The sequence below is a fragment of the Diaporthe batatas genome, assembly GCF_019321695.1.
Source record: "Diaporthe batatas strain CRI 302-4 chromosome Unknown Contig00012, whole genome shotgun sequence".
Classification (NCBI taxonomy): Eukaryota; Fungi; Ascomycota; class Sordariomycetes; order Diaporthales; family Diaporthaceae; genus Diaporthe; species Diaporthe batatas.
The window spans coordinates 615,357-632,242 of NW_025408559.1; the positions used below are offsets into that span (position 1 = coordinate 615,357).

At 54.8% G+C, this 16,886-nt stretch overlaps 7 protein-coding genes across 7 annotated transcripts; 2 read left to right on the top strand and 5 right to left on the bottom strand.

The window, feature by feature from the left end:
- Window positions 1-132: 132 nt before the first annotated feature.
- KVR01_010043 (uncharacterized protein) lies at window positions 133-2,562 on the top strand. The gene is made up of 7 exons (XM_044792209.1): window positions 133-452; window positions 526-758; window positions 927-948; window positions 1,029-1,081; window positions 1,137-1,301; window positions 1,358-2,212; window positions 2,273-2,562. Exons 1-7 carry the CDS (start codon window positions 245-247, stop codon window positions 2,294-2,296), a joined length of 1,560 nt encoding a protein of 519 aa, XP_044641291.1. The 5' UTR covers window positions 133-244; the 3' UTR covers window positions 2,297-2,562.
- A 21-nt stretch (window positions 2,563-2,583) lies between these two features.
- KVR01_010066 (uncharacterized protein) lies at window positions 2,584-5,136 on the bottom strand. Its single transcript, XM_044791941.1, has one exon. It carries the CDS (start codon window positions 4,608-4,610, stop codon window positions 2,973-2,975), a length of 1,638 nt encoding a protein of 545 aa, XP_044641314.1. The 5' UTR covers window positions 4,611-5,136; the 3' UTR covers window positions 2,584-2,972.
- Window positions 5,137-7,176: 2,040 nt separating this feature from the next.
- KVR01_010018 (uncharacterized protein) lies at window positions 7,177-9,206 on the top strand. Its single transcript, XM_044784635.1, has 2 exons — window positions 7,177-7,385; window positions 7,442-9,206. The coding sequence occupies exons 1-2, from the start codon at window positions 7,323-7,325 to the stop codon at window positions 9,164-9,166; spliced, it is 1,788 nt and encodes a 595-aa protein (XP_044641266.1). The 5' UTR covers window positions 7,177-7,322; the 3' UTR covers window positions 9,167-9,206.
- Window positions 9,207-9,534: 328 nt separating this feature from the next.
- On the bottom strand, window positions 9,535-10,147 carry KVR01_009650 (uncharacterized protein; the record flags this gene model as incomplete). The annotated part of the gene is made up of 2 exons (XM_044783525.1): window positions 9,535-9,731; window positions 9,817-10,147. The coding sequence occupies 2 exons, from the start codon at window positions 10,145-10,147 to the stop codon at window positions 9,535-9,537; spliced, it is 528 nt and encodes a 175-aa protein (XP_044640898.1).
- Window positions 10,148-12,250: 2,103 nt separating this feature from the next.
- KVR01_009801 (uncharacterized protein) lies at window positions 12,251-12,998 on the bottom strand. Its single transcript, XM_044793245.1, has 3 exons — window positions 12,933-12,998; window positions 12,709-12,871; window positions 12,251-12,626 (listed from the first exon to the last, which is right to left on the bottom strand). Exon 3 carries the CDS (start codon window positions 12,596-12,598, stop codon window positions 12,263-12,265), a length of 336 nt encoding a protein of 111 aa, XP_044641049.1. The 5' UTR covers window positions 12,599-12,626; window positions 12,709-12,871; window positions 12,933-12,998; the 3' UTR covers window positions 12,251-12,262.
- Window positions 12,999-13,272: 274 nt separating this feature from the next.
- On the bottom strand, window positions 13,273-14,766 carry KVR01_009802 (uncharacterized protein). The gene is made up of 3 exons (XM_044790669.1): window positions 14,651-14,766; window positions 14,455-14,567; window positions 13,273-14,378 (listed from the first exon to the last, which is right to left on the bottom strand). Exons 1-3 carry the CDS (start codon window positions 14,667-14,669, stop codon window positions 14,097-14,099), a joined length of 414 nt encoding a protein of 137 aa, XP_044641050.1. The 5' UTR covers window positions 14,670-14,766; the 3' UTR covers window positions 13,273-14,096.
- A 734-nt stretch (window positions 14,767-15,500) lies between these two features.
- KVR01_009649 (uncharacterized protein) lies at window positions 15,501-16,853 on the bottom strand. The gene is made up of 2 exons (XM_044783052.1): window positions 16,059-16,853; window positions 15,501-15,998 (listed from the first exon to the last, which is right to left on the bottom strand). The coding sequence occupies exons 1-2, from the start codon at window positions 16,778-16,780 to the stop codon at window positions 15,506-15,508; spliced, it is 1,215 nt and encodes a 404-aa protein (XP_044640897.1). The 5' UTR covers window positions 16,781-16,853; the 3' UTR covers window positions 15,501-15,505.
- Between the last annotated feature and the right edge of the window lie 33 nt (window positions 16,854-16,886).

Below are 16,886 nucleotides of genomic sequence, written 5' to 3' on the forward strand. Positions count from 1 at the left end.
GAGTGAGTGGGTGAGTGGGTGAGACAGACTGAACAGGGATTAACAACGTCTCGCTGCTTTTTGTGTGTCTCACAGGCGGGGTGGTTCTAGAACCTGTTAGCTGCATTTTCTCCACCAGGCCGAGCCTTGAACGAAAAAGATCCCAGCCTTCCAAGGTCCCCAACCCAGTCTTAACCTTACGACCACTTTTCTTCCAAACCAGCACCGGCTGCCTACATGATTGTCGTCGATCCAGTCGCCCAGCATGGATGACTCCGAACGACGAACCGCCAAGCGATCCCGCTTCGACCAAAAGGAACCTGAACCTCGAAGGGCCTCCAGATTCGACCGGCGTTCTCGCTCTCCCTCGGCTCGCAAGGACGACTCGGTTCGCGACAGAAGCCCATTGTCCAAGGACCGGGAAACCGGGGCTTCTCCCGCAAAGTCTCCAGTAGACCCGGCAGCTGCTGCAGGTGAGGCCCAGCGAGACCATGTTCCCGTCACAAGCTATTCTTTCTCCTCGACAATGTGCTAATAGAATCGTAGCTGCCGCTGCCGCCAAAATCAACGCCCAACTCCAGGCGCGCAAGGGCATCCAGCATGTCGACGTCCCCCCAATCCGCTCCGAGGCAGCCTCGGGGAGCAGCTCGGGCCCCGCAGCTGCATCGCACCAGATCAACGGCGACATGTACATTGCGGATGGCGACTACATCAAGGACATCGAAGTCAACGACCTGCGCAACCGATACCTCTTGACCAAGGGGTCCACACAGAAAATGGTAAATACTTGTCTTGGTCATTCCTGCTGATACACAGTCAGACACAGCTGCATCAATCCCTCACCCACCCTGCCACCGTATGCGAGAACAGTCTTGCTTACTCGAAGCTCGACAGTTTCCATACAGGCCATCTCTGTGTCCGCTGCTGACCTCCCCTGCTTGATCTAGATTAAAGATGAGACCGGTGCCGGTATGCTACCACCTACCTAATATTGTCACAGTACATCATCGTTTGAAGAACTGGAAGTTGACGCTTTTATTTTCACCAAGATGTCACAACCCGAGGAAACTACTACCCGGACAAAAGCATGGCTACCGCAGCGGTAAGAGACGCACGCCCCGCCAAAACGTGGACGTGAGGCTGACCTATGTTCCTAGAACCCCCCTCTTTATCTTCATGTGACAAGCACCTCGAAGGAGGGACTCGAGCAGGCCGTTGCCAAGATCGAAGAGATGATGAAGCAAGAGCTGCCCCAGCTCGTTGACGAGCGACGCTTCCGCCGCCGAGAGCAAGAACAGGTTGAGCGGGACGAGTACGGTAGAGTATGTGGCAAGGCGGCCCGTCCTAGACACTCGTTTATTGCTAACCCCCTAAACAGCGGAAATGGCCCGAGGAGAAGATCCCCATCGATCTTGACCCCGTTCCTGGCTTCAACCTTCGCGCCCAGGTAGTGGGTCATGGAGGTGCTTACGTGAAGCACATCCAACAAGAGACCGGATGCCGTGTGCAAATCAAGGGGCGCGGCTCTGGATACATCGAGAACTCTACTGGACGCGAGGCCGAGGAAGACATGTACCTCCACGTTGCCGGTCCCGATCCCAAGATGGTTCAGCAAGCCAAGGAGCTCTGCGAAGATCTATTGAGCAACGTCAAGCAGCAGTACGAGGAGTTCAAGAGCCGTCCCCCTCGTCAAAGCTACGGCGGTGGTGGACACTACGGAGGCGACCGTTATAATGGCGGCGACCGACACGGTGGTGGAGATCGCTACGGCGGCGGTGGAGATCGATACGGCGACAGACACGGAGACCGGTACGGCGACAGGCAGGGCAGCAGAGACCACGGATACAATAACAACAACAACTACAGCAACTCTCCAAGAGGCCAGGCGTCATCAGCATCCCCGGCTCCGGGTGCTAACAGCACACCCTCGGCCACGGACTACACGGCGCAGTATGCTCAATACTACGCCCAGAATCCAGGTGCGGACCCCTACGCGGCCTATGGTGGCTACGCGGCATATGTCCAGTACTACCAGCAGTACATGGCTGCGGCGCAAGCCCAGCAGCAACAAGGCGCCGGGGCGCCAGGGGCGCCAGGTGCAGGCGCAGGTGCAGCGGCGTCACCACCGCCTCCTCCGCCCGACAACCAGCCTCCTCCACCGCCTCCCCCATCGAATCCGGCACCGCCTCCTCCACCGTCAGGGTCGCCCCCAGGCGTGTCCGGCTACAATGCAGTACGTGCCACCGCCTCCTGTCTGACTTGTCTTTCTGAACAGTATTAACCTGTGTTACAGATGCCCCCTCCACCCGGACTGTGAGGACCCACCGATCGATCATAATGGAATGTGGAGTGACGCGGTCAGACCGCGATTGGGTGCGATGAGAACAGTCCAAAATGGTAGAGAGTTTGCCCTGGTATTTTTAAGGAACGAGGAATTGTGTGAGGTTGCTTGCTTGGTTACTCATGTCGGCCGTGATTGAAAGGAGAGTGGGGTTTCCAAGGGCCCGCGTCAGCGCATCATGGATACCAATCTGACATGGTCTACGAGATCACGTAAATAAAGATTGAACCGCTCGTCACATACCGTCAACGTGCACTCATAAGTGTGTTTGGTCGTGAATTCGTCGGAACATGTTGTTACAAATATGGAAACATGTTCTCCCCTCTGTCATCCGCAGTCCGATATCCCATTTGAAACCCACACAGACACCCCGTGCGCTACCAGAAAATTTCAGCCCCGCGCAGTGATGCTCGCTTGCTATATGCTAAATGAAGCTGCCGATGAACCAAACTACCGGAGCATGCCAGGAACCCAGATAATCGCATTTTGCCATGTACAATTCGCGTCTGCATATATCCATCCATATCCATATCCATATCATTCCTTGCCCGACCCTCGAAAGTCGGGCTCCCCTGTGACGACATCAAGTCACCAATGCTTTGCCCCGCGGGTACCCATCTACCTCCTGGGCAGCATCCAGCTCCTAGTCCGGCTATGAGATCAAGTCCGCGGGGATCGGTGTGTCCCGCCGGCTCCCCGTCTCAGAATTGAAGAGGCCCTCCGAGTCCTGCCTCGCCGACCTGAGGTGGGCGTTGTTCCTGCGTGCGACGGTCGGGGTCACCAGGTCAACCTCCATGTCAGCGCCGACGGCCAGTCCGCCGGCGCTGCTGGTGCCCTCCGCGGGATCCGTCTCAGCCTCTGCTTCTGACTCAGACATGACCACATCCTCGGCCTCGGCCGCCGCCTCGTCGAACGTCTCGATGCTGGGCGTGGGGATCTCAGCCGGCGACGGTGCCACCGGCTGCACCACCAGCTTTGGCATCGCAGTGGATGCGGCCCCGGCCCCGGCAGTACTGCAGTCCGTGGTGCCGGGGCCGGCCTGCGGTTGGCCCTTGGCCTCGGCCTCGGCCTGCGCCTGCGCCTGCGCCCTGGCGGCCGCCCGTATGGCGGCAATGGCCCCGCCGACCTCCCTGTCGTCGGCGTCGTCCTCCTGCGTGCCGATGGTCCACACCCACCGCCTCTTGGTCTCCTTGCTGGTGGTCTTGCGCCTCTTCCGGATCCCGGATGGCGAAGACGACGACGACGACGACGACGCCGGCACGGTGGGGGAGGTGGGCGTCCTGGTGGCCAGCCCCGCCATGCGCCTCCTCATCTCCTCAAAGGGCCCGGGGGTCTGGCCGCCGTCACGGGTCTCGTCGCCCGTGTAGGCCATGGTCGAGTCCAGGACCATCTGGTCGTTTGGCGAGGACACGCCGCCGGGGGTGGTGCCCGACGGCGAGGACGCGGAGCGCGGCGAGACCTCGTCGGCCAGCAGGTCGATGTGTGACTTGACATACTCGTTGTTGACAATCTCCTGCTCGATGGGACTGCCGTACCCGACGCGGCGGGCGGCCTTCTCGGCGAGGCGCAGCGACTGGCGGCGGGGCGAGACGGGGGTCCTGGCGGTGGGCGGGGGCAGAGGCGAGTTGCGCAGGATGCTGTGGAGGGAGCGGTTGCGCACGTAGGGCAGGGGTATCCCGGAGGAGGAGCTCGAGACGGTCAGGGGCAGGGTGGCCCGCCGCCGCGAGAAGCCGCCCGCCGGCGTCGAGGCGGACGAGGGCGGGAAGCCAGCAATTGCCCAGGAGGGGCCTGACGTTGGCCCGGCTGCTGCAGCGCTGGCCGTGTCCTCTGCCGAGAAGGAGAAGGGCTTTGGGTCTGCATCGTCGACGGGCCCCGACGACAGCGGCGGCGTGGCTGTCATGGTGCTTGGGAACTGCACGGGTACTGGTGCTGCTGCCCCTGGCGACAGCGGCTGGGCCGTGAGCGGCGTGTCCAGGTAGGTGGAGGCGTATGGCGTATGCGAGCCATGTTGTTGTTGTTGTTGTTGTTGGTGTTGGTGGTGGTTGTCCCTGTTGAGGTCCTGAGTCTGTATCCTCAGGGGCTGGCTGGCCGAGGTGTTGATGGCAGTGACGGGCGTGGCCCTGTCGATGGCGGTGACGTAGACATTGGACAGGGTGTTGAAGGCAGTGGGCGAGGTCGGGTTGACTGCAGCAGCGACGGTCCTGGAGCCTCTGAGATTTGGGCCATTGGCTATTGTCTTGATCTGGAGGGACAGCCTCGGTCTCTTTGGAGGGTTCTGGTGAGCCGACATGCTGGATGGGCGGAGGGGAGAAGACGAGGCAGACGCGAAACACCGCAGCGGCGGCGGCGGCGGCGGCCAAGGACGGCTTGGGCGTATTTATTTCTCTGGGAGAGTGGCAGTGACGGTGGATGTTTGGAGTGCAGGGTGTGATCGATTCGAAACTTTACGTGTGAAACATTAGAGGCCCCGTCTGCCGAGGATGTTCAACATGACTCTGTAACAGCCCAGCGGTTTGGTGCCCGGGTCGGGTCCCGAGACTGGGACTGGGACTGGGACTGGGACTGGGATAGCAATTGGACTGATGAGGCAATTGCAAGGACGGGGACAGTCAGTCAGTCAGTCAGTCAGTCAGTAAGTGTTGGGACAGCGTCGCATGCAGAAGCGAAGAAGCGGCGGCTATATACATACGTCTGTACTGGCCTGACTGTCCTGGCTGGCGGCAATCTCGCCGGTGGGGAGACACAAGACGCACAAGACGCACAAGATCAAGATGGATGCAAGGTCTTTTCAGGGATGGAAGCGCCGCCAGGCTAATGCACCCACAGACGGAGAAGCACACAATAGACGCGGTGGGACAGGCAGACCAGGACGGAACTGCGCTGCGTGTAAGACCACGCCAGCCCAACAGAGCCACAGAGCCACACGGGGGCTACGAGAGGGAGGGGCCAACCGGGGCAGGGCGAGACAAGTCCCCCGCGGCACGAGTACTGCTGCTGCTGCTCTAGCAGTGCGTGGTTGGCTGTGGGAGAGGCTGCATGTGGCCTAGGTCGCTGCAGAGTGCGAGCGTAAGCGCCGTGCCCATGCAGAGACGGGCGGGCAAGCACCCAATCACGGCCTCCACATGCATCCTGCCCGCTGCCAGATCACAATGGCGTCTACTCGGTGCTGTGAGCTCCTCTTTTCCTCGCTCGCCCTTCTTTTTTGTCCGCTTGCATCGTCTCGCCCGACGCTGCCGAGGCCGTCCTGTCTGTCTGCCTGTTCGCCCGCCGCCGGGCCCATCCACCCTTGTCGGGTTCCGCTTCCAACCATCAGACGAAGAGAAGCCGCCATGATGCACGCGTGCACGGGGCAGTCTGGCAGTCTGGCAGTCTGGGTCAGGAATGCGCTGCCTGGGACGGCAGGACGGCGACAGGGGCCCATGGCAAAAGGCGGTGGGTACCTACTCAAGTACTTGGGTGGCTGCCTTCCCTCCTTCCCTCGGTCCTGAAGGATCAAGTGCGTGGGCTAGCACGCTAGACTAGTTGGTCTCCAACTCTCTCAAGCGCCTGCCGTTGGCGCAACTAGGCGGGCGTCAGACGCTTATCCGCCGCGGCTATTTGACTCGCTTTCGCTCGCCAACTTCTACAAGTTCTAGTCTCCCGTCACCTGCCCGGCTAGACTTGCTGTTGCATCCTACAGACTAGCACTTGAGCCCACCACGGGTAGTCAGTCAATCACACTCGCCCGCCAGACGGATGGCTTCCAGTCTGTCACCTGTACAACCCATTCCCGGCATTTCCTTTCGCCGAAAGTTTGGGAAAGTCATCAAGCAGCATGCTAACATTTGAAGTCAAGAGGCTGTAGTGTGGTTACCACCTGGGGTGGGTGTGGCATCCATATTGAGTTCTACCTGCTGCCTTGGATACCTTATTATGCTAAGAATAAGACTTTCGGTGTGTGCAAGCCCGATATGGTCTTCACAATCGAGCTGATACTTGTACTTGGGAGACTACGTGAGGTTTGCTGGCCTGATGAATAGACGTACATGACAGCCGATGGCAAATGGACTGCTTAATTTGGCAAGTAGAAGGACCTCGGGGATAATTCGTCTTTGTGACTCATCGCTGGTATGAATAACTATGTGCAGAACACACTCTGCTTGTCACAGAGGCTGGCGTCGAGGGTCTTGACTGCGGCTGAAGCGGATTCACCAGGAGGCGCGGTCCCAATGCCAGTGCCTACGGATGGATAAAGTCAACGTCTTTGAATAATCAGTATGGCAACACTTGAACCGTCCAAAGGCCTCGGTGGAAGTGTCCTCGGCAATCAGTAGACTGGTTGAAATACAAACTCTTATCGAATACCAATTGTGCGTGCCTGCAGTCTGGGCCGAATACAACATGTTGTTGGAAGGTCTGCTCCTGTTTCAGACAATGGGCACGTGGCTGAGCCTCGTACCGCAACGAAGGACACTTAAAGGCAGAAAGTCAGAGCTCATCTGTTCCTGTGTTGCTATGCCAGACAGAAGAGCGTTAAAGGCAGGAACAGAGACGTGTAAGATATTGCGATGCCTTCTGAGACCCTGCCTCTAGAACGTTGCACTCGTCGCATCTCGGGCAGCTTACTGTGCGTGATTGTCGGACATCTGAGAGATATAATCGCGCCCATGAGTTGGCACCGAAATTACTGTTTTACCACGCACTGTCGAATCCAGAGGCATTTGGCGGACCATGCCGGGCCAGGCCCGGATACGGGGGACGTTGGTACTCCGTACCTAGGCAGAGACTCCGAGACGGAGTTGATGAGTAAGCGTGGGGGCGTCATCCTTACACACAAGCAGTGCACACCACTCCGGCCGCGTCAAAGCCGACGCGTCGCTGTGCCATCAACAGCCAGGGCTCTGCTAGCTTTCGAGACCGACCTGCGGATCAGCTCTAATTCTGACCGATCGGGTAGTTTGCTACCTGTCCGAGAACACAGCGTCATGGGGCCCAGGATCAGGCTCGGATACGAGAGTAAACGATGGACCAGGCGGTGAGGACGAGATCGCCGCGGAGGAAGCAAGACAGGATCATCCTGCATTTCGTGAGGATCCACCCGCATACAGTCTCGCCCCAGGCCGTCGAGCTGACTCCCATCAGGATTACGACTGCTTCTACGCACAGGTTGTTGAGAACGCCCAGCCTGCGCTCAGGTCTCTGCCGCTTGGTATCAAGCAGAAGAGCATCCTGGCCACATGTAACTACCTGGCCCGGAAGCGAGGTGTCAAGAAGCTGCAGCTCATCTCTGAGGCCAAGAAGATCTGCCCGGACCTGGTCCTCGCAGATGGCGAGGACTTGTCTGCGTTCCGGGATGTTTCCAAGAAGCTGTATGGCCTGTTGAGGTCGTTCTCGTGGAACAAGAAGGCTGAGCGTCTGGGTCTCGACGAGGTGTTCTTAGACGTCACTGACATGGTCGAGTTCAACGTTGGTCTTCTGAACCAGAATGCATTGTCAGACTCGTTCTTTTGTCTGTCCAGGGACAACCCTGAGAAAGGTTTCAGCTTCGATGCTACAGCCATTGCCGGCTGCGTTGCTGGCAATGGACATGGGGAAGACAACCATGGTAACTTGCTCTTCGTCAAGCTCCTCCTTGCATCGCACCTGGCAAGGTACATCCGGCTGAAGATAGAGGAAGAGGGCTACACATCCGCGTGTGGTATCTCAACCAACAAGGTCTTGAGTAAGCTGGCGGGCACCGTGAACAAGCCGAGAAATCAGACAACCTTGCTTTCGCTTCGTGAAGATGAAGCACTCGGATTCATGGACTCGTACGGCCTCCGTCAAGTCCCCGGAATAGGAGGTAGAATAACGCACACCCTGGAGAGCTACTTTCTGGGGAAGGACGCCGACACGGACACATTTGTCAACGGGTCTGCCGTGACAGTAGGCGAGTTCAGGGCCAGGCCAGAAGTCTCGCCTCATATGCTGGAGAAGCTACTGGGCAGCCGTCCCGGGGCTGAGAAAGGCATAGGCGAGAAGGTGTGGGCTCTGCTGCACGGGGTTGACGACACGGAGGTCAAGTCAGCGAGCTCCATCCCGACGCAGATCTCGATTGAGGACACTTATCCTGGGCCGAAGGGTGGGCTGAACACGTTGGCTCAAGTCGAACGCGAACTGATGAAGCTCTCGGCGTCTCTGTTAAGGCGCATGCATGTTGATCTGACTGAAGCCGAGGAACCAGACAAAGACTCTACGGGGTCGGCTCAGGGCCTCAGGCGCACAAGGTGGTTGGCCCACCCTAAAACGCTCCGGTTGTCGACCCGCCCCAAGTCATCGCCCAACGAGGGCACACCTTACAATTGGGGCAGGGCCAGTCGAAGCCAGCCACTGCCGACATTCGTCTTCCACGACATCGATCGTGAGGTCATTGTCGGGAGGCTCGTGAAAGAGGCGCTGCTCCCGATGTTCTTCCAGCTGAACCCAGAAAAGCCCGAAGGGTGGAACATCGGCATGATCAACATATGCGTAGCAAACATGGTTCTGACGGCAACTGATGACGCGTCTGGGAGCGGGAGGGATATCTCGCAGATGTTCAAGAGGCAGGACGAGGTTCTGCGCGAGTTCAAGGTCTACGATGACGGGAGCGAGCTGCCGCAATCGGCCGCCCAGGCTCCAAAGATGGGAGAGGACGGCGACGGAGCAGGCCTTGATTCCATGTGGACGGATGGTAATGACATGGATCTTGGGGATGACTATGTATCAGAGTCCGAATCTGAAGCCTGGGGTGACGAGGACGGTAGCCAGGCGTGTCCGAGATGCGGCCACTACCTGCCCGAGTTTGCCTTATCCGCACACCTGCGGTATCACGTCCTCGAAGAGCCATAAATACCTAGATAAATGAAATATATTCCGCGTAGAGTATGAATTAGCTAAGGGATCCAGTGTTTCAGAGAATTATGTGTTGGCAGTGGAGATCAAATTCCCAACAAGGGCTATTCCATCGCTCGCTTTACAAGTGCTTGACTTTCCAGGAAGGGCAGGCTGAAAATGGGTCCACGTTCTACAACGGGCATGGTAAGCACATAGACTGGGTGCAGTTGTCACCGGCAATGCACATAATGTCAACTGGTTCCAGCATGCCGAGGTGAGGCAGAACAAATATCAAACGGAAATATTCCATTGAGAAAAGATTTATGTATCCCGACCTGTTCCGAACTTCCAGCTGGGGTCTACCCATCCGCCTTTTTTTCAATCTAGTTCCCTTGCCCATACCATTTCACCGAAATGCCCAAACACGTCCAGGCACTTGCACAGAACAATGTCACATGCAACAACGCAGACTCGATCTCACGCATCCATATTCCAGACACCATCTTCAGCTGTCCTTGTATGGCCTCGACAATATATCCCTGTGGGACAACAATAGCGGCAGCTTCCTGGATGTTTCGTACTATAGAATCATCTATCACTCGAACACGACAAGGCAGGCAGGCAGGCGCTGGCAGCGCTTTGTTGCGGGTTTCGACATTACTCACCATCACAAGCACCTCCTTCTGGGAAGGAGTCAAGGTAGACGTCTTTGTTCCAACGTTTAGTCGGTAGGTCCATTTCACGCCTCTTGCAGCCTCTGAACTCCTGCCTATCAACAGGGAGGATCTTGGGGCACAGCTGAACGCTGTCATGGCTGTGAGCGGCTTTGTCCCCCAAAGTTGCCTTGTGGGCGATGGGAGGCTGAAACACGCCCTTTGACGGGTAGATTGGCTCACGGTTCTTCAACCGGTCTTTGGCCTTTTCGGCCTCAGCACGCTCAACCTTGGGGTGGCAGTCCAGGGACTGATCGTTTTTGGACACAAAGTCCTGTCCCATTCTGAGGTGTGGCACAGACATATTGTTCAATGTTGAATGGTTGCGTGGGTTCAAATAATTTGGTGATAGGTGATTGCACGAGGGCAGCAAGATTTTAAGATGGTTGATGTGGTGGTTCAAGTTGATATTGATTGTGAATTGTACCAGGCTAGTGAGCGGAAGGGCGAAGTTATTGGGGCCTTAAATACTTTGCCCAGGGTACATAAGGAAGGAGTGTTTATATGAGCCAAGAGAGCATCATCCCCAGAGAACAAAACCTTTGTTTACTTCGCAATGAGGAGACAATCGATGGCTCCTCGATAAAGAAGCTGTACAAGGTCCGATCATTGATCACTATGTTTAAATTGTACAAAATTGCTTCATAATAGTTATAGGGGTACTTGGGTAAGTTATCATTTTTAAGAACAGAGCGTATAACTCACAATAGAAGCATTGTCCTCACTTCTGCTTTGCTCTTGTCCTAGATAGAAAACAAATAATACCAGTTATTGTTCTGCAGTGCACAGGGATACCGTAGGGGTGCTGGTCTGATCTTGTAATTAGATGTGTAAGGGGCGTGAAAGAGCAAATAGCGGGGATCCTCGGCTCGGGGGAGATCTTGCAGCTATTTCTACACATTATTTCTTCCTCAGAATTTTCATTACTTCCGGTATTATCACTACTAGTATGCTCAGAAGAGTATGTTCGTGATGGCGGCAACCCAAAAATGGTTTGGTGTTTTGTAGTTGCATCATTGATGCGGCTCTGCGGGCAGCATGAACAAAGACAGCCGTGGCCGCGACGAGCCGAACCGTCCAATCGATCTAGATTGTAGCTTTATCTTGACATTTGGCCCTAAATTTGGCCCAGCTAAAATGAACTTGTCCACTGTGATTGAGGCAGCGTGGGTCTAACAGCTCCGCATGCGCGTGCGCCATGTGATCGGTGCCACCAGGGATCCCGAGGGTCATCAAATCGAGTGAATAGTGGAGTGATTCCACCAAGTCCAAACTTCGAGCTGTCCGACCTCCAGTCAAGAGCTGGATATCTGATCCGGCCAGTAAAGGAGCACAGTAACCATTTTGCTCCTGCTTGCTTCATATTTGAAACCGGCTCGGGTTAGAATGTTAGAACAGAATCGATGTTTTGAAAGGGCTGTTCACTCACTTTACCCGCCGTAAGGGACATAGATGCCTTCTATAGTCGCCTTAACTATGTACCTAGGTAGTCCTCTTGTGTCAGTCTCAGCACCACGCCTGCCACTCCACCGCGCTGTCATCGACTTACCTGGATGCGGTGAGATTGAACAAACGACAATACGAGGATGAACCTCGAAAACTTAATTTCGTGAGAGAATAAAATCTAATAGAGTGAGGGGTACGATCTCAGAGTCCTACAACATGTGGGAAGGTCCGGTCGGCTTATAATAGTAGATAAACACCCAGGTACCTAGGTAAGCACAGATAGCACTACAAGTACAAACTCATTCTAAGTACTATAGGAGGACCTGGAATATTTCTTAATATCAATCATAAAATTATGCATTACTTTATTACCTGGGTTTGCTTCTATTCCGCGTACGTTCCGAAGACATACATGGCGCCTTCATCCGGTGGGTTATTTTATTAACTTCATTATAATAACGGATGGAGATTTGAGCAGATCGGAATGAGTATTTTACCCAGTGAAGCTTTTCAAAGAGTCTACACAAATGAACATATTATGGGGATTAAAAATAAGACCACCACTTGGAAACATCACAGGAACCTCGGGTCTGGTGGGGTATGTATGCTGGTCCGCCATTTCCGACGTGTGCAATTAGGTCGATGTTACTTGAAATTCTCTGGTTTTGGTGGCTTCCTTACTTAGGTACTAGGGAACTTTCTGGATCGGTCCTCAGCTTGGTGTAGTGGTCAACTGGTGTTTTATCGTCTATTATCTAGGCTTATCGACCTGTCTAACTTTTGGCCTCAGACGTCCGCTCGAACAATTGCCTAAAACTGCAGCCCTGCCAATGCAGATGGGCCAGCATGGCAAAGAAAATTCCCTTGTCATCATGTTGTCCTCCTGTGCGTGCAGTATACTTTTGTCAAACCCTTCATAGTGTGGATTACTCCTCCATGAGTGAAATGCCCATTAACGCCGGACAAGTCGGCGCAGAACGGGGTATCTTCTGTATGCTGCGTGATATGCAGCAAGTCCTCCGAATGCGACAACGTTCCATCCAACGCCCAATGCAAGCACCAATGTGCCGATCTCAACGAGCGTTGACTTTTGTGATTCTCCAGAATCGGATGTGGTTTTCGAGGTGGTCTCAGACGGCAGTGTTTCTTTGGTGTCCTTGTTCCAACCGTTGGCCCAGAACCAGCCTGTCCCCTTCGAAGCAATCCTTCTCGTTTCGGTGGTTGTTGTGCGCACCGGAATCGTGGTGCCGATTCTCGCTTGTGAGTCAGGCTGGGGCCGAGAAGACATGATTCTGTTGCTGCTGCTGGACTGGTGTCTGTTGGTACGTTGTTGTGGTCAGCCGTATGCAAAACTTTGGTGTTATTTCAAAGATGTTCATCTGTCGCGAGCTGACTTACAGCTTGCGTGTGGCTCGTGGCCGGATTTGAATAATGTGTGATATCTGATTGAGGTCGACAATGTCTATTTGGGATCGAAAAATGCCTGATTGAGGTCGAAAAGAAAATTATTGAACGCAGGACACTCGTGGGAGCTTATATGCTAGGATATCACCTGATAGTGCTTGACGGCGTCAGACTAGGTTACTCGCGTCTCGCGATGGCTTCAGCCTTGACGGACTGACGAGGTACAGCCTAACGCTAAGACTTTCTAGTGTGAGATGGTGCTCTTTCGAGAGCAGACCGGGTTGCAGAAGACTGGAATTTTGCTGTCACAGGCCTTACAGAGCGAAACTTATTGCATTTATTCGAGATACTGCAGCTCACTATCTCTCGTCCTGACACGGCAGTCATCGCCGTCCCGACTTAGCTTGGCAGAAGGGGTAGGCAAGCTGTGCAAAGGGCTGTCGAACGTCTGACAAGGCCCTCCCGAACGAGTACCTAGGTGTGGAAGCAAATGACTGATGTTCGGGCATTCACCATGGCAGCTCTGTGCTAAGAACAACGAAAGCGACTGAGAGCAGATTATCGAGACGAGTCCGATTTCGAAAGCTATCTACAGACTCTGACAAGTCCAGAGGCCGGTAATTAAATGTGCCTCACCATCAAACCCCCAACACAACCGAAAAGCAAAGCCTTCTAATTGAACGGAGTCTGCAGGCGAGAGCAGGAAGCGGTGATTCAAAAGTTGCTCCCGCAGGGTTTGCTCTTCGCCACGCGTATACCACATCGACCATAAGGAGAGGTTGATGTGGAGATTTAAGTGGCGGTCACATTGTGGTCAAGTTTGGGCTTTTGTGCCTTGCTTACAATGTAACTTACCTGAATTATACATGGGTGTCTTGGTTATGTCTGACCTGCTGGTCTGTACCATGGACCCCGGTAGTTCGGATTGACCTGCTAGGTTAGCATGGTGCACGTTGGTATAGCAAAGCATGAGGCCCTTGCCATGGAACAAGCAGCATGTTGGGGACAGTCTGCTCGTCCTTGCCAAGGCAAGCCGGGGCTTCGGGAGACCTCCCATGGAACACTTCACATCGCAGCAGGCGAGAGCTGAAAGTCTGTGAAATGGCCATTGAGCGCAGAGGCTCTGACTTGTGTATTGATCTCTGCTACCGATCCGCGCCGCATCCATCGTAATGTAGAACAGCCGTGTAGACGCCGAAACCGTGACCGGGTCGAGCACGCGCTCGGGACCAACAATCACGGTTGTTGACCGCCGAGGCGCGTCATGGTATCCATCAAAACGTCGCAGCAGAACTTTTCCGATCCTCCTCCCCACAAGCGGTGAATGGTCGTTTTGGTTGGTATCTTTTTTGGGTGGGTGCAGCAACGTGCAGGGAAGTCGCTTATTTGGCGGCGGCCTTGCCCTTGTTGCCGGCCTCGCGGCCGGCCTTGATGCGCTCCAGGATGGCCTCACGGTCCTTGTCGAGCTTCAACTTGGTGATGACGACGTTGGACGGGTGGATGCCCAGAGGGACGGACTGGCCGGAGACCTTCTCGCGGGTGACACGCTCGACGTGGATCACGTACTTAAGACGGTACACGGAGGTGACCTTGCCCTCCTTGTCCTTGTTGGTGCCGCGGACGATCTGGACCTCGTCATCCTTGCGGATGGGGATGGAGCGGACCTGTGATGGCGGGCAATGTCAGCGGGGGCGGTTCGGGTGGGTCGAGGTTGGAGGAGGGGGGTGGCGGTAGACCTACGTTGTACTTCTCACGGAGCTCCTTGCTGAGAGGGGCGCTCATGATGTTGCGACGAACGCTGGAGGGGGCCTCGAAGTGCGCCTTGCGCGACTTGCGGCGGGAGGAGTGGAGGTCTGCACGAGAAACCATCGTTAGTTTTTCAGCTGTGCCAATGGAAGCTCTGTCGCGCTTGCTGTCGCTGCTGGTGCGAACGTACTGGAGTTGACCTTGGCCATTTTGATGGATTTGTGCCGCGAGGATTGGAGGTGATCTGGTTGACTGGTCGCTGCGCAAGAGAGGAATGAGGAGGGAGGTGTCAAAAGGGCGTCGACGAAATTTTGAGCCCTGTCCGGGTCTGGGCACACACACCTCTGCTCCACCCCACTGCAAAATGTGGACCGGAGCTTTCGGCGCAGTGGTTCCGTGACGCTCGGGCCACATTGTCTAGGCGGTGAGGAACCGGACGCGCACCTGGCAGATTCTCCAACTCACGATTATTTAAACCCAGCCGCCCTCCCACCTTTCCACTCGACTTTACTCTCCTTTCCTCCCCATACTTACCTTGCCTGGCCATCGGTTGATCATGAATAACTGGTAGTAGGCTGGAAAGCCTGCATAGCACATCGTGGCGCTGACCAGTCTGGTTTGTCCTTCGGGGCCGACCTGGGCGGAATTTTTGATATTTGAATCAGTCATTCTGAGGCCACTTTTTCATCTTGGATCGTCCGCTTGCGGGTGACATCATGAAGAAGCCTATCTCAGACTGGTCTTGTCCCAGAGGCCTGCCCAGTCCTATTATTCATCTGCCTGCTGCGGTTTATTAAGGTGCTCTAAAGTAATTACTATTTGTAAACTTTGATTCGGTCACTGGACCCACCCTACTCCGTACTTTCTGCGACGTCAATGAGGCTTCACGGCAGAAGGGCTCGAAGGTTTGCACCTGATAGTATGGATTTTTACAAGTAGTATAGTTGAAGCCTTGTGATGATAAAGGGGGCTCTGTTGGCGGGCCTAGGGTAGATATCAAATGCATTTATTTCAATTTGAAGTGCATGAATAGCAGAGGTGCTATCTATGTAAATGAATGCCGACATCCATAGCCACCTTTTGGTATCTGCCATTGACAATATGAGACCCATAATTGTAAAACGCCTACTACAGTCGATGTAACTCCGAAAACTATGGCGAGGGTGAATGCTGCCGCAGTGACCCAATATGTGTGCCTTGCTGCCCGCCTTCTCTCAGCCCACCTCCCGAGAGCTGTGCTGGGGGTGGGTTCTTGTGCCTCGTCATAGAGAGCATGTAGTCGTGGGCCCCAGTGCGGATACCTCTCGTAGAGCTCGTAGCTATTTTCAAGGAGTCGGGTATACCTGTCAGTAGTAAGCGTGTTGTCGAAAGGTGCAGCAAGCCTTGTGTCCAGCGCGGTCGTCATGGTGGGCCAGCCCCATCCTGTCCACTTCCGATGTGGTTTGATATGCGATTTCAGCCACTGCCTGTCCTTCGGCGGGAAGAGCAGCGGGTATGTCATTAGAGTCTCTGTGAGGAATTGAGATGTGAAGCAGCCCCTTATTCTGTCAGTCTCGGTTCTCGTTGGCTTCGAAATCCGATGCCGGGCAGGATCCTACCGTTTCAAGCAATCTGCTAGGTCGGCCCCGCCTGCATCGTTCATCGCAGCTCTTGAAAGCTCAAGATATGACGCTAGCTCAAAGATCCTAAGTTTCTTCCCCTCCAATTCTAGATGATCCGGGAGATGTCTCGTCCAGACTATTTCCACATCGGCATAGTCGACAAGATACTTCACACGTAGTTTGCTTGGGTGGAACTGAGACGACGCGGGTGGTTGGTCCCGATATGATGGTTGTGTGGAGGCTCGAAGTCTCGGCAGAGTGGACTCTATGATGTGTTTTAAAGATTCTGAATCGTTCCAGATCGTCAGAGAGTGCCCGGAGACCTCGTTGGAATCCATGGCCAGGTCTGTCGCCAGCATGATGAGGACGGCTTTGGCGAGAGCGCGGTTGCTATCAAATGTTGAGTAGAGGATTCTGTCATAGACGGTTTGAGTCATGGCAGGTATGTGTACTCCGATCACCGAAGTATTGGTAGTGAGCCCATGATTCGCTGTACTTTCTCTTGTGAGTTCTTTTCGAACATGATCCAAGGCCTCTTTGATCAAGCGTTTCGGAGCTTCGGCATTATTCTTCAGAAGTTTGATGATAAACATGGTTTCTTCGATAGGCTCCAGACCTTGAACTAGACAGAATCGAAGGTATGTGCTGTATTTTCTTTCAGCATCGTCGTCCAATTCAACTCCCCACATGGATCGAACCAAAGTCCGTGTGGCTTCCATGGTTGCGCGTTAGATCACCTCGGGAGTCGCTTTCAGGCCCCCAAAACGTTTGAAGTCTCGCGGGTGGAATTGAAATGTTTAGGCAACTAGCCTGAGGTCGCAGCCT

Bases quoted from the DNA above. Each gene is read 5' to 3' on its own strand.
- KVR01_010043 (XM_044792209.1), top strand. From the start codon at position 245: ATGGATGACTCCGAACGACGAACCGCCAAGCGATCCCGCTTCGACCAA. The intron at 759-926 runs GTAAATACTTGT...TGCTTGATCTAG, and splicing joins AGGGGTCCACACAGAAAATG to ATTAAAGATGAGACCGGTGC. The intron at 949-1,028 runs GTATGCTACCAC...ATTTTCACCAAG, and splicing joins TAAAGATGAGACCGGTGCCG to ATGTCACAACCCGAGGAAAC.
- KVR01_010066 (XM_044791941.1), bottom strand. From the start codon at position 4,610: ATGTCGGCTCACCAGAACCCTCCAAAGAGACCGAGGCTGTCCCTCCAG.
- KVR01_010018 (XM_044784635.1), top strand. From the start codon at position 7,323: ATGGACCAGGCGGTGAGGACGAGATCGCCGCGGAGGAAGCAAGACAGG. The intron at 7,386-7,441 runs GTGAGGATCCAC...GACTCCCATCAG, and splicing joins ACAGGATCATCCTGCATTTC to GATTACGACTGCTTCTACGC.
- KVR01_009801 (XM_044793245.1), bottom strand. From the start codon at position 12,598: ATGTCTTCTCGGCCCCAGCCTGACTCACAAGCGAGAATCGGCACCACG.
- KVR01_009802 (XM_044790669.1), bottom strand. The intron at 14,379-14,454 runs GTAGGTCTACCG...CCGCCATCACAG, and splicing joins AGCTCCGTGAGAAGTACAAC to GTCCGCTCCATCCCCATCCG.
- KVR01_009649 (XM_044783052.1), bottom strand. From the start codon at position 16,780: ATGGAAGCCACACGGACTTTGGTTCGATCCATGTGGGGAGTTGAATTG. The intron at 15,999-16,058 runs GTAGGATCCTGC...TGACAGAATAAG, and splicing joins CTAGCAGATTGCTTGAAACG to GGGCTGCTTCACATCTCAAT.